Below are 14,595 nucleotides of genomic sequence, written 5' to 3'. Positions count from 1 at the left end.
TAGTCAAAATGAGATTAAAATATATTGGTTTAAGCATGCCCAGAATAATATATTGGAAATTACAGTGTTAGTGGGTGAGAAGACATCAAAAATACTCATCGAAATGTGACCTGGTCATGTTAAAATCCAATGGTAGCTGCTGTGGATGTCTGAGGAAGACTCCAGTATGATTAGAGCATACAAGTATACTGCCATCTCCAGAGCGTTTTGACTAATGAGAAGGTTGTCACATTCTGCAGGCAAGAAAAAGCATTTCTGCAGTTATGCTTTCTTTGAAGTAATTGGCAGTGTGATTAGCATGAAGAGGTTGGAGTGATCCCAGAGTTCTTCAAGCTCCATCTTCCTTCTTAACTAAAAAGTAAAATTGAGTTTGATTAAATTAAGGTATTTTTTTGTTCTTTGGAACAAAAAGTTACTACTACCTCAAGTATATGGACTCCAATTGAACTCCATTCTGCTTCAGAAAACAGATGCAGGGAGACCAGGTAGGCAGTTGTTACATTATGGGATCTCATGATAAGTTTACCAGACCTTACCTTTACCGCTTAGATACTGAAAACAGGAAAACTTAGAAAGAGGTATGTTTAATTACTAACAAAGGTAAAGGGAGTTGATAAAAGTAAGAGAAGTAGCATATCTGAAAAAGAAAGAAATCTATTGTTTTTCTGTCCCCTGACTTATGCTCAAAAAAAAGAAGCTGGGTCACCTGTGTGCCTATTCTTAACCAAGTTTGTGGTTGTTAATTTGTTAGTGTGGCTATCTGTGCTGTATGTTGTAGTTACAAAGGAGGTATAACCAGGATTATGCTTAGTCACTTCATATATTCATCTAATTTTGAGTGCTGTTGTGGGCCAGCCAGTCTTCTAGTCACTAAAGATACATAAGTGAATCAGACAAGTCCCTCTTTCTAGTAGGAAGAGACAGATAATAAGAAAATAGTGGATAATATAAGTAGTAATTGAAATGCTATTTATGCATTTATTTATTATGTATTATTTATGTATTTATGTATAAAACAAGATGAAGAAGAAAATATGGAGCTTCTTTAGCAGTCAGAGAGCCCTCACAAGACTCGAATAAAAGGAAGGAACCAGCCATGCAGAGTGTGAGTCTAGGCAAAAGGAATAACTAGTCCCTAAGGCAAGAATTAGCTTGGTGTGTTGTGGAAAGAAGGCCTGTGTAGCTGTAGATAGCAGTCGGAAGGTCAGTGGGATGGTCAGGACATAGGACTTCTGAAGTCAGAGTAAGAAGTATGGATTTATTCTAAATGGAATGGGACTCTGTTGGTAGGTTTTATGAAAGGCTGTGATGTGATCTGATCTATGTTTTGAAAGGATCACTGGCTGGTGGATACAGAGTAGATTATAAGGGACTATGGCAGAAGTAGCCAGTTTTCTTCCAATATCCATTTTACCTTTCAGTGGATCTCTGAACTTTAACCACACAATCACCCAAAATAAATACTAGATTTTGCAGTTTTCCTTGGGATTAGGTGTGGCCATGTGACTAACTCTGACAGTTACGTGTGTGTTCAACTTTGGGGGAGTGGTGGTGTTTTTGTCACTCGGTTAGAATTTTTATTTTGACATCATGGTAGATTCTAAGCAAATGTTTTTAAAGGAAGGAGGAATGCCCTGTGGCATTTCTTCATTCTTGCTAAGTGTAATGCAGGCGTGGTAGCTGTAAAGATATAGTACCTGGCACTCCAGCATCTATACTGGCCCATCAGATGACCTTGGGAATGAAGTCATATACAAGTGAACAGTAAGATAGAAGAAGCTTAGCCTCTTTGTTTCTTCCAGTAGACTATCACTCTCCTGTTGAAGTTGTCTTTAAAGTGTGGTTCCAGGGCCAACTGCTTTAGCATCACTAGGGAATTTGTTATAATGCAAGTTTTCAAACCCCACCCCAGAATTCCTGGATCAAAATCTCTGGAAGTAATGCCACCCCCACACACACAAGTCTGTGTTTTAATAAACCTTACAGATGAATATGATCCACGCTAAAGTTTGAGAACTACTGTCCTAGTGATTTATTTCTCAAACATGGAAGAACTGAGTAGGATGTGGACATTTTTAATCCTTGATATATGTTACCAGATCAACCTCATCAAAGCTGTGACAGTTTACAGTCCAGTGACAACATAAGTCAGTTTCCTATATCCTGACCAATACTAGAATCTGTATTTTTATATTAGAAAGGCTGAATTTTTCCATTGTTTTTTCTTGGCACTTTAGTGGCATAATCTTTTTTCCCATTTATTTGTAGTTTTTATTTATGTTTTGGTCTTTTGTGAATGAAGTTGTTCCCTACCCAAAAGTATGAATTCACCTTTCTTTTCATTCTGCTATTAAATTTTCTATTTAGCTTGAAAAGGGGATCTACTTTTTTCCAAATAATTAACAAGTTATCGCAGAACTATTTATTAAAACTGCCCTCTCACCAAGTATTTCAAATATTATATAAATCATAATAAATTCTGGGATATATATGTCTGTTTGGGGCTTTTTTCTTTTCTTCCAGTTTCTAACCTAAAAGCCCATTGAGAATAAGGACCATGTCTTTTTGTTTCACTGTAGTTCCAGGGACTGAGTCAACTACCTGTAATACAGTGAATGCTAGTAATGTTTGTTGACAGATACCAGTTTCTTCCTCTACCATTGCTACATTTTATAATTCTTGTAGCTTTATAGTAAGCATATTATTTTTATGAATTTTTTTATATTTTCCTTGGCAAATATGGAAACGTCTTTAAGATGACCATCAGAAGCATTTTAAGTATCTAGAGAAAAGCTAAGATTTTTATTAAAACATCATTAAATATTATCTGACTTACTGGGAAGAATTGTTACCTTTACAATTGTTTCATTATCCAAAATGTATTACTTCTCTATTGTATTACATTTATTTACTTACTTGTTTATTTTAGTCTTATGCTCTTCCCTTAATAGGTGTAATAGTTTCCCGGTAATTCTCTTGGGACTTGTGGGTTTTAAAATAACATTGTCTATAAGTAATAGTTTTGCCTCCTTTCCAGTATTTATTGCATTGGCCAGAATTGCCACTATTAAGTAACAGTGAAGAGAATAGACCTGACCTTGATTTTTACTTGATTGAAAAGTACAGCCTTAAACTGGAAGTTCTGGAGACAAGATTGCAGGTAGAATGCTAATAACAGTGATTCAGGGTTAAAAGGAGTAGCTTGGAGGATTTGTGTTTAATACCTTGAATAGCACCTGTCTTTATCATTTAGGCCTTCAAGTCAGATCTGTATAGTACTCTATGCTAAACTCCAAAGTCAGAGGTGAGAACGTACATGGTGGGTACGACTTTTTTCAAACATGAGATCACAAGCAATTCTCTGCGTGACTATACTTTAGGGTTGTGGAGTTTAGAATCTTTATTTTGGCATGGATTTCTTTTCTTTTTTTTTCTTGGCATGGATTTCTGCTTTGAAGAATCAGTGCCTTCCTGGGTACGTTGTTTTTGAATTTGAAGTGTGAAATTTTTCTGGATTGGAGAAATTATTGACCCTTTGGTAAGATATAGACGGGAACAAGTGACGCATAGATCGGGACTAAGGACAGAGCAGAGCGCCGCAGCACTGCTTCATGTACTAGGTAATGCCAGTGTTTGGCATCAGTGGAGTTTGTTTTAATATCTCAGCCTGATTATAGCAAGCAATTTGCAAAGATCCTATTGTACAACTGGGAGAAACTATGTTTATTATGATACAGAATTTAGAATGATTAATCGTTAGAACTGTATCACCACAGCTATCACTATATATTTCTATCCCCAATTGTTCAAACTTGCCTTATTCATTCCTTTTATTCAGTGGCATAGTTCATTTGGTTGTGAGTAGTAACATTTGGGGAGGGGGATTATGAGCAACACCCTATATAAAGTAGAAGGAATAAAAGGTTATTTGGTCTAATTTATTTTTAATATGATTTTTCTACCTCAGTTGTATATTGTGTGCAAATTACCTAAATCATGTTTTAAAAAGACATGCTTTTTTAAGTCATTATATAGTGTAATTTTCCAGGCACAATTCATCTTTTTGCCATAGTTTTACTGTTCTCCTGGTTTTGATTTATTGATTTCTTACTTTCCCTTTCTGCCTGACTTTGTATTACTTACATACTGTGAATTACAAATGTGAGAACTGGTAAATTGTTCTGCCTGTGAATCAGGAGGAAAGGTACAATGAGCACAAAATTTTGACCAGTTGTATACCATCTGAATGGGATGATATTCCTTGCGAAATAGTGTCCTCTATCAAGATTCATTGATACAGTTGTGGTATTTGCTGAATTGTCAAATATCTGTTATTATTCTAGTTTGTTTTTCTTTTTTTGGCCGTGTCTCACAGCTTGCAGGATCTTAGTTCCCAGTCCAGGGATTGAACCCAGGCCCTCAGAGGAGAAGGCTCAGCATCCTAGCCACTGGACCACTAGAGGATTCCCTAATTTTTCTTTTTGATCAGGAATCTTCTGTGTTTTGTTTTTGTTTTTTTAAATAGTGTTTCAAAACTCCATTCTCCTAACTCTGATCCAGTACAAAGATGTGAAGAGTCTGGAGGAAGGATTGTTCCTACATAGCGTGAGATCTTCAGTACGACTAGCAACCAGAGAGAAGGAGGGGTAATTAGAGTTGTTGCAAGTTGACAGAGGAGACAGAGGTCAAGGAGGATACAGCTAAAATGAAGATGTATATGCTTAGATTAGAAGATGTAAACAGCACAAGATCCCAAGAACTCTGTACATTGGTGACTTTGGGGGGTAGATGCCTAGTGCATGGTACTGAGTGAAGAACGGCTTGGCCATCTGCCAGTCCCTTCACTAGCCATCTCTTCTGTGCCTCCATGTCCATCACCCCTAAACATCCTTTAAGTTACCAAATGCAGTTTACACTACATCTGAGTCGTAATCATGTCATAAATCTCTCCTCCTTCCCATTTATATTACCACTGCTCTGCTTCAAGACCTTAGCGTCTTTACTTCCTAAATGACCTCTCTTTTTAAAAATTTAGATTCCACACCATCATCAAGATAAGTGATCTGAAACACAAATGTGATAATGTCACTGTCTAGTTTAAAAAATGAAAACTCAGTTATTTCTCCTTGTAGTCAAAGGTTTAAACTCTTTAGCATGGCATTCAAGGCTTTTTACAATCAGATCTCATCCTACTGTTTTTTTGTGTGTGTTTGTTTTTTTTTTTTTGCCTTCACTGAGTCTTTGTTGCTTTGCTTGGACTTTGTCTGGTTGCAGCAGGCTGCAGCCACTCTTCATGTCAGTGCACAGGCTTCTCATTGCCGTGGTTTCTTGTTGTGGAGCACAGGCCCTAGGCATGCGGGCTTCAGTAGCTGCAGAAGGCAGGCTCAGTAGTTGTGGCTCACGGGCTTAGTTGCCTTATGTGTGGAGTCTTTCCTGGCCAGGAATCAAACCCATGTCTCTTGCACTGGCAGGCAAATTGTTATCCATTGCGCCACCAGGGAACACCCTCATCCTATTTCTAACCTGATGTATCCCTTTTCCCCTCCACATGCTATCTGTACTATCCTACTCAGAATTCACTAACACTTCCTAGGTAAGTTTTCATTGTCTAAGCTGTTTCTTTCTCCCTCTCCTGGGTAGAAGTTCTATTAGGTTTCACTAGAATAGATCTTTTTTCCCTGAAGTTTTCCTCACTCTGTTCCTCTTAACCCCCAGCAGAATGAACAAATGGTTCCCTTTTCTGCTTCCATTGTGTTTTCCATGTAACCCCTGCTAAATTCTTTTTCACCTTGTAGATTGTCTTTGACAATACGTTGACTCCTTAAGGATGAAAGTTTGTCCTAATATCCATGGTTTAGCCGAATGCCTAGCACATATAAAGGGCTCTGTGCAATGTGCATCATCTCATTTCATTTTCACAACAGCCTGTGTGGTTGGTGTTATTAGTACAACATCCCCATTTTACAAATAAGTAAACTGAGCTGAAAAGGTCTCACAACTGGTAGAAATCAAAACTTGAACCCCAAACCTAGATCCACCTAACTCCTGAAGTCCATTCTCTTATAACTGTTTTGCTTTATCTCCTACTTTATCTTTTGCTTTATCTTTGCTTTGTCTCCTGCCTTAATCTGTGCATCCTCTGTGCCTGCTATCCAGTAGGTACTCTGACGTGCTTCCTGACTGACTGAATGAAAAATAAAAACTCCAGTTCACACAGGAGGCTGATAATGTGGTTTTCATTGAAAGAGTGAAAGATACCAGTGCACCATTCTTAAAAAGAATGTGTTATCGTCAAAACACAAACATACAAAACAATATATTATTCATTGGGGATCAGAAATGTTAAACTTAGGGGGAGGGGAGAAGCTCCATTTTCTAAATAGTGCCAGCTTTTGTAATGAAGGACACAGCTATAGAATGTCTTGAATTGATTTCTAGGAGACTGCTGCCCCCTTACTTCTATTTTTATTAAGAATGTTCTCACAAGTCAAATAATCTAATTGAACTTTTACTGGCATAACATATTGCAAAGCTAGCCATAATGCATGTAAGGTCTGAGGAGGTAGAGTGCAGTAAATATAGAATAATTGGGATCAGCACAGTTCGTTGTACAAGAAAAAAATGGTATGTATTTTTGCATCCATCATAAATTGAAAATGTACTTATTAGTGCTTGTATAAATGAGTGTGATATCAATTGTATTTTTTCTTGGGTTGTCTTGTCAAATAGTAACTCAGAACATAACAATTAATAGTATTGAGTGTGAATGTTAGTAAGAAATAGGGGGGTTTAGTATTTTTTTTTTTTTTTGTCATCTGATTTTTCTCATAAACTTGGTAAAATCTAATACAGATTCAACTTTTTAACTTATCTTCTCTTATTTTTCTAGTGTTGTTAGTAACAGTACTTGTAGTGGAAGGAATTGCTGTGGCCCAAAAGACCCAAGGTAAAGAATTTACAATGCTAATTTACTACATGTTCAGAGCAGTAGGATGGCTTTTTGGAAGGATTACAACTTTTGAGTACTATTTCCATAATCCCTCTGGGGTGTTTCAGTGACCTAAGGCTTTCTGTCAGTCTATCAGCTTTAATTCAGCCAGGTTCAGCTGCAGTTAACTAGAGTAAATTGTTAACATAAAATCTTACACTGATAAATTTTAAAAATTGGCATAACTAGTGACTCCTAGAACACTATGGATTATGTCCAAAAATAAGATTCATGCTTTATCACCAAGCAAAAACAAAAATCCCTTTTTTCCAGTGTAGACAAATGAAACATTTCCATCAATATCTTATTCAAACCCCTGAGGACATGTTCCAGTTATTGTTTATGAAAGAGGATTAGCTAGAATGATGTTTGAGCCAGATTTCTATTTCAGAGTTTAGTACATTTCCTAAATAACCTGACTTATTTTTATTTTCATCAAAGTTACACATACACCTGACAAAAATTAAAGCATTCTAAAACGTTAATTAGGAAAAATCAGTCTACCAGCCTCCCAAACCCCACTTCTCCATGGTAATCTACCAGCCTACCAAACTGCTCTTTTGGCTGATTCTTTTGGTATTTTCCTGCATATTTCTGAATAACAAAGTATATGGTTATTCTCAGTTATTTCAGTTTGAAGTAGTAGGTAATTTTCCCACCATGGAAGATAAGAATTTAGCTGTTTTTTGCACCTACTCTTCACCTAACTTTTGCACCTAACTACACATAAATGTTCTTTTTAACTTTGCACCTGCAGTACCCACGTCAGTATTTTTACAATTCTGGTTACATCTGTTCAAGTCACCACTGGGCTTTTTCATATGAAAATTTTATCTTTGGTTGTAGGTTGTAGGAAATTTTTCTTTCCCTTTTTTCTTGTTTAATTTTTAAAATTCTCTTTTCTCCATTTTCTCTCCTGTCTTTAAGGAATTCTTATTATTTGGTTACTTTTTTAAAAAAAAAATCTTTTCTATTTTTCCATTTCTCATTTAACTGTTGTCTTCTCAGTAGTCTTCATTGAGACTTCTAAACCAAGAATTGGAAAACTTTTTCTATAAAGGGCCAGATAGTAATTGTTTAAGACTTTGCAGGCCATTATAGTCACAGGAGCATCTACTCAGCTCTGCAGCTGCAGGGTGAAAGCATGAATGGGCATGTATTTATTCCACTAAATTTGATTTTCCAGTAACAGGCAGCAGACCAGATTTGGTCCAAGGCCATAGTTCATGGAAAGTGAAAATGTTAGTCGCTCAGTGGTATCTGACCCTTTGCAACCCCATGGACTGTATGTAGTCCACCATGGAATTCTCCAGGCAAGAAAGTCCATTCTCCAGAGAATCTTCCCGACCCAGGGATCAAACCTGGGTTTCCTGCATCGCAGACAGATTCTTTACAGTCTGAGCCACTTCTGCTCTAAACTTTTTTTTTTTTAATTCTATTTTTAGAAACTTTCTTTTGTTTTCTAAATAATCTCTTTGTTTCAGAGTATGCTGTGTTCTTGTGTTATAGATATGCGTTTGACCCTTGAACAATGCAGAGGCTAGGGTAAGAGTTTAGGGTTAGTCAGAAACCTGCCTGTAGCTGCTGGCGCCCCTCCGTGTTTGAGGTTCTGCATCCTCACATTCAGCCAACCACAGACGAGCACCACGTGCATCCACGTGGTTCAAAGGCCAGCTACTCCGTTGTTCTCTGAGAAGATTAAAGGGTAGTTTTGTTTAGTGCTTTTTTTTTTTTTAAGTATTCTATAATCTCTGCTTCTCAGAGTCGCTTTTTTATTTGTTTTTAATCTGTTTTTCATATTGGAGGCTTCCCTCTCATGTCTGGTGCTCCTTGAGTGTCTCTCATAGTTATGAAAGGAGCACGCAGATCTGCTTGTTAGCCATCTGCAAGTGTAGACAGGGCTTCTTTACTGCTGCCTTTCCTGGTGAATGATTGAATCCACCTATGAATCTTTTTCTTTGGACTCATTAGTTTCCCCAGAAAAGGTTAAGATTCCATTTCCTGCTTAGAGGCTCTATATCTGACCAAGAGGCCTTTGGGGAGTTGAGTGGGGGAGGAGAAGGGGAGTGTGGTTCAGCATGTTAACATTCACCTCATCTCCCTGTTTTCTTGTTGGTATTTTCACCCTCTGCTGTGCCTGATGTTCCCTGGTCCAGCAACCCTGTTCACTTTCTCCAAAGAAATAGTATTATTTTCTGATGCGGTGATAGAGCATCATCTACCTGGTTTGTGGAGTGGGAGGGGGTATTAGGAGTCAAACTGATTGCAGACTTTTAACCAAGCCTCATGTTTTTAAAAATACCCAGCTTCACCACTTCCACCCCCACTTCTAGAGATACCTACCACTGCCAGAAGTTATTATTGCAGCTACCTATTTGTACTTACGGGTTTATGCCCTTTAAAAAATTATTTACTGTTGTTTAAGTGGGCTTTGAAGAAGGAGCAGAGCTAAATGCATGTGTTCAATCTACAAGCTTTAACTAAAAATCCCTTTGCAATCTTTGAATCTTATTTCAGCTTGAGTTAAACTAAATATAGAGGTACCATACCTGAGAGAAACTCCTGGAATTCTTTTATTTTGTGTCAGAATTGAATTTTATAGAGTTTTACTAATTTATCAGATTCTCCCACATGGTTTTGCCTTTGTAAAATCTAAGCATTTTATTTCCCTGTTGTTTTACATGGCAGACTTGTCCTCTAGAGCAAATGCTTCTGCTGTATTCAATCTGTTATACTAAATTTGACAATAGTTCTTAAAAATTGCTTGTGTGTGTGTAACTCAATTGGCAGTTGTTTGGGGAAGTTGTAGGGGAAACTAACTAATGTTTTAAATTTTCCATAAGATGGACAAAATATTGGAATGAAGCACGTTCCTGCAACCCAGTGTGGCATTTGGGTTCGAACCAGCAATGGAGGTCATTTTGCTTCACCAAATTATCCTGACTCATATCCACCAAACAAGGAATGTATCTACATTTTGGAAGGTATTTGACCAATTTCTATCTTTCATTGGATGAATGTTAACTTTTTTTGTGAAACTAAATAATTGGTTAAATGCTCTTTTTAAACCAATTTGAACAAAATTTAAACATGTATTTTAATTAAATCCTAGTCATTATAAATATTTCTTAATACTGCCAACATTAACAAAATAATGGTTGAAGTTTTATAAGAATTTTTAATCTCCTAAAATAATAATTAACTAGATGCATCAGTATATATGAGAAACTTCTCTGATAAGAAACTTACACTTACTGACATCTCTTATTAGGCTTTATGAAATTTATGTCCATGGTTATATTTTATGTTTCTTTCATTTCTTCTGTTTTTCTGTTTCATCATGGTACATTGTATCTCATGAATCAAGCATTAGCTTCTCAACTCTTAATTTTGAGCATTCCACTATATTTAACTAATTTAATATATAGCATATGCCAAAGGGAAAGATTACTATAATTCTACAGATAGCATTAACATACAATATAACAGTTATTATGAATTTTATATATAATAACAGTATAATCCTCGTCTATAAAACAGTAACAGAGCAGTTGTGCTTTTCTCACTGTGTCAGGACATTTTTACTTTTTCTTGTTCACATTGCCCTGATTTACTTACTCTTTCTTTCTAGCTGCTCCACGTCAAAGAATAGAGTTGACCTTTGATGAACACTATTATATAGAACCATCATTTGAATGTCGGTTTGATCACTTGGAAATTCGAGATGGGCCATTTGGTTTCTCTCCACTTATAGATCGTTACTGTGGTGTGAAAAGCCCTCCATTAATTAGATCAACAGGGAGATTCATGTGGATTAAGTTCAGTTCTGATGAAGAACTTGAAGGACTGGGATTTCGAGCAAAATATTCATTTATCCCAGGTAAATAACTTATTGTTTCAGTAGCAAGATCTCACTCTGGTTTTAGAATCTTAAGACTAGAAAACAGAAAATCCAGTCAAGTTTATCAAATAAAGGTTTTTTAAAAATTACCAAGATCAAAGGGAAATCAGCCCATGAATAAATATTTAATAAAAATTAGAAATAGAGCTGTATCACTTGAATTTTGAGGCACATCATATATGGTATTACATTATTTCTTAGATTTAAGTTTTATAGCATATATCAAGGCCAAAGACATCATAATAAACACATTTTAAAAGTAATTCAACAAATTTGTCTTTTCATGATCTCTACCAAAAATTATTTTGGCAGGTTTTTTTCCTTTGGAATGGTTGAATTAAACACTTATTTGAATAAACAGTCCCTAGAAAATACTGAACAGTAGAAAGAATAGTGCTCTGTACTTGAAGGCAAAAGATCTGGGTTTGAATCCTTTCTGTGCCACCTGCTAGCAATAAAATTTAGTATTAAGCTTGGACTTGTGCCTGAGCATTGCTGTTGATAAGACAAGAATATCTTCGTGAGGCTGCCATAAGTAATTAGCAGAAACTTGGCAGCTGAAAACAGTGGTAATTTATCCTCTCAGAGTTCTGGAGGCCAGCATCCAGCAGGGTCACTTCCCTCTAGGAACTCTAGGGGAGAATCCTTTCCTAGCCTCTTCTTCCTCTGGTGGCTGCCCCAGCATTCCTGCACCTGTGGCCTCATCACTCTGATCTTTGCCTCCATCTTCACATCCCCCCAATCTTCTCAGAATGCTTAGCTTAATCACACCCTTTGCCTTAGAATGTAATATTCACTTTTTCTTAACCTTATAAGGTAATAAGGTAGCCTTTTAACCTTATAAGGTAATAGTCATAGGTTGTGACAGTTGTAATGTCACATATCATCATATATTTGGGTGGTGGGAGAGGGTCTCCATTCAGTGCAGTCTACCCTTCTTACCTACCACAGAGTTATGTGGAAACACTTTGTAGTCCTCAGAGCCTGTCCACTGTAAAAGTATGCATATCCCTAATGCAGAAGCCCAAAGATACACTAGTTATTACTCCTGTCTTCAGAGAACTCACAGACTTAACAAGATGAAAAAGTAACAATGTAAGAATCATATAATCTTTGATGTTTTTATGCAAGAAATTTACTAACTTAAAAAAAAATTTTAATTACAACAGCCAAATGAAAATATCATAACCATATCACCCTATAAATAAAAACCAATATAAGCAATATGGTATGTATCACTTCAGATGTTTTTATCTTTTTATTTTGTTTATTTTATATAACAGAGATCATGCTATTCTTTCAACTGTGTTACCAGTCTTTTTTTTTCTCCTGAACAATATATTCAGCTTTTTTTCCCGTTTTAAGTGTCACTTCAGATTTAAGTTCTTAATGTCAAAATGATAACATTTTCAGAAAGTGAAATTTATACTTTTTTTTTTTTTTTAGAAATTTTAGGCTTATAGCAAACTGAGTAGAAAGTACAGAGTTACGGCATACCTTCTAACCACCCCCGCACACACACAGGCAGTGCTGAAACCTAAGATGAACATCCAGCACCCAGGGTACATTTGTTACAACTCAGGAACCTGCAGTGACACACATCATCACCTAAAGCCTGCAGTTTACATTAGCGTTCACTCTTGATGTCGTACATTCTGTGACTTTGGACAGATGTAGTGGTGTAATGATGTATCTACCAGTACATGGTCATATGGAGTATTCCAGCTGCCCTAAAAGTCCTGTGTGCTCCGTGTATTCATCCCTCCCACTCCAGCCCTGGCAACCAGTGATCTTTTTACCGTCTCTATAGTTGTGCCCTTTCCAGAATATCATGCAGTTGGTATCCTACAGTGTGTAGCCTTTTCAGATTGGCTTCTTTCACTTAGTAATATTTGTTTAAGGTTCCTCTGTATTTTTCATGGCTCGGTAGCTTTTCTTTTTTTTAGTGCTGAATAATATTTCATTGTATGAATGTACCACAGTTTGTTTGTTTATTGTGTAGAAGGATATCTTGGCTGCTTTCAGGTTTTAGCAACCACAGATAAACCTGCTATAGACATCCATATGCAGCCATTTGTGTGGACAAGTTTTTAACTCATTTGGCTAAGTACCGTGGAGTGCAATTGTATCATATTAAAATTTGTCTTAAATTTTTCCTTAAATGGAGAGTGGTGATGTTTGCACAGCATTGTGAATATACATAATGCCACTGAACTGTACACTTAAAAATGGATGAAAGGGTAAATATTTTACTACAATAAAAATAAATTTTAAAATTACAAACAGGTGTCTAAAAAATTTGAAAATTCAGATAGACATATAAACTTGTCAGAATGAAAAAATTGCTAGTCTAAAATATCTTAGACTAATTAGCCTATTTAAACCTATTTTAATTGACAGTTTTTATATGTAACTGATTGCTTAATTCTTGTTAATTTCTTTTTTTTTTTTTTTTGCCATGCTGCATGGCATGTGAAATCTTCATGACCAGGGATTGAACCCATGCCCTCTGCAGTGGAATCTTAATCTGCACCAAATCTTAACCATTGACTTTCAGCATGATTATCAAAGTACATGTTGAAAAAAGTAGGAAAAATTTTAGCCTAAATTTAGAATACATCACAGAGACTATTCTTTTTTAACTAAACCCAACCTCCCTAAGTAAAAGAAAGTAACAACACTTCACCAATTTTGCAGAGATGTGTCAAAGATAAATCTAAATCTTAACCAGCATTAGAGTAAAAAAATCATAGCAACTATCTGGCAAGTGAATCAGAACTTCACACGTAGGCAAGAATTCTAGGGATATTGTCATTGCACTAAAATTTTCAGAGTTATTCCAGTTACTTCCAGGAAGTAGGAACCCATAACGAGCCTCTGCCTCAACAAATATCACCAGTAGCTCAGAGAATTTCATGTATTTAAAAGATACTAGTTTCTCATCGTTAGTAGGTTTCATCCACATTCACAAATCCCTGGACAAAATTTATTTTATAAATATGGCTTAAATAACTAGACAGCCATGATTTAGCTATTTATGAATTACCTATTTATTTTGACCTTTTTTTTTTCTTTAGTAGTCAGATTGTGGCATCCTCACCCATGTTATAAAAGTAACACAATAGAGAAAGAAAAATTGTCTAGAGAATTAGAGCTAGTCCTGATTTTGCCATTATATTATCCAAAATAGTCATCATCTCTCTCTGATTCAGTTTCCTCATCTATAAAATAAAATATTACATGATCTTGATGTTATTGTTATTAGCATAATATTAAACATAAGGTATGTAGAAACTCTGAAGTACTATAAAATGCAAATGTAAGGTAATTAGTCTAGAAATCTTAAACATTTTCTTTTTATTTTAATGTGTCTATATTTTAACCATAAACCATATGAAGTTGCTCTCATGGTACATATAATAGAAGAAAAAGAGCTGCTTTTCTTTCAAGCATCTTTACATATAAAGATGCCTGGCTTTGTTTTTTAATATTTTTAAAAGCATTGTTCAAATGATTAAGATACTTTTTTTTTCTTTCAGGTAGTCTAAACATATTTGCAAAAACCTGACTCTATGTAAGACTTTTTTATATAATGTATTTTTGGTGCTGAAGTATCAATTCAGTTAATTGATTTAGTTATTAAAAATCAAATACCTGACCAATTTAATTAAATCAGTTATTTTAATATAAACTATTGATTGTCAAC

The 14,595-nt window shown here is 35.7% G+C and overlaps 1 protein-coding gene across 4 annotated transcripts in view; it reads left to right on the top strand.

Moving 5' to 3' along the window:
* The window catches only part of NETO2 (neuropilin and tolloid like 2), a 65,840-nt gene that overhangs the window by 4,453 nt on the left and 46,792 nt on the right, over window positions 1-14,595 (top strand). For all 4 annotated transcript variants that reach the window (XM_086350572.1, XM_086350571.1, XM_086350569.1 and 1 more), the window contains exons 2-4: window positions 6,890-6,946; window positions 9,832-9,972; window positions 10,620-10,868. In XM_086350572.1, the coding sequence (XP_086206698.1) occupies window positions 6,890-6,946; window positions 9,832-9,972; window positions 10,620-10,868 (447 nt within the window). The remainder of the gene's footprint in view (window positions 1-6,889; window positions 6,947-9,831; window positions 9,973-10,619; window positions 10,869-14,595) is intronic.

Source organism: Bos grunniens, chromosome 18, assembly GCF_055505025.1.
Source record: "Bos grunniens cultivar Pamir isolate PY7600 chromosome 18, Bosgru_T2T1.0, whole genome shotgun sequence".
Taxonomy (NCBI): Eukaryota; Metazoa; Chordata; class Mammalia; order Artiodactyla; family Bovidae; genus Bos; species Bos grunniens.
The sequence above is the reverse complement of the archived record's forward strand: the minus strand, read 5'-3'. Positions and strand labels throughout refer to the sequence as shown.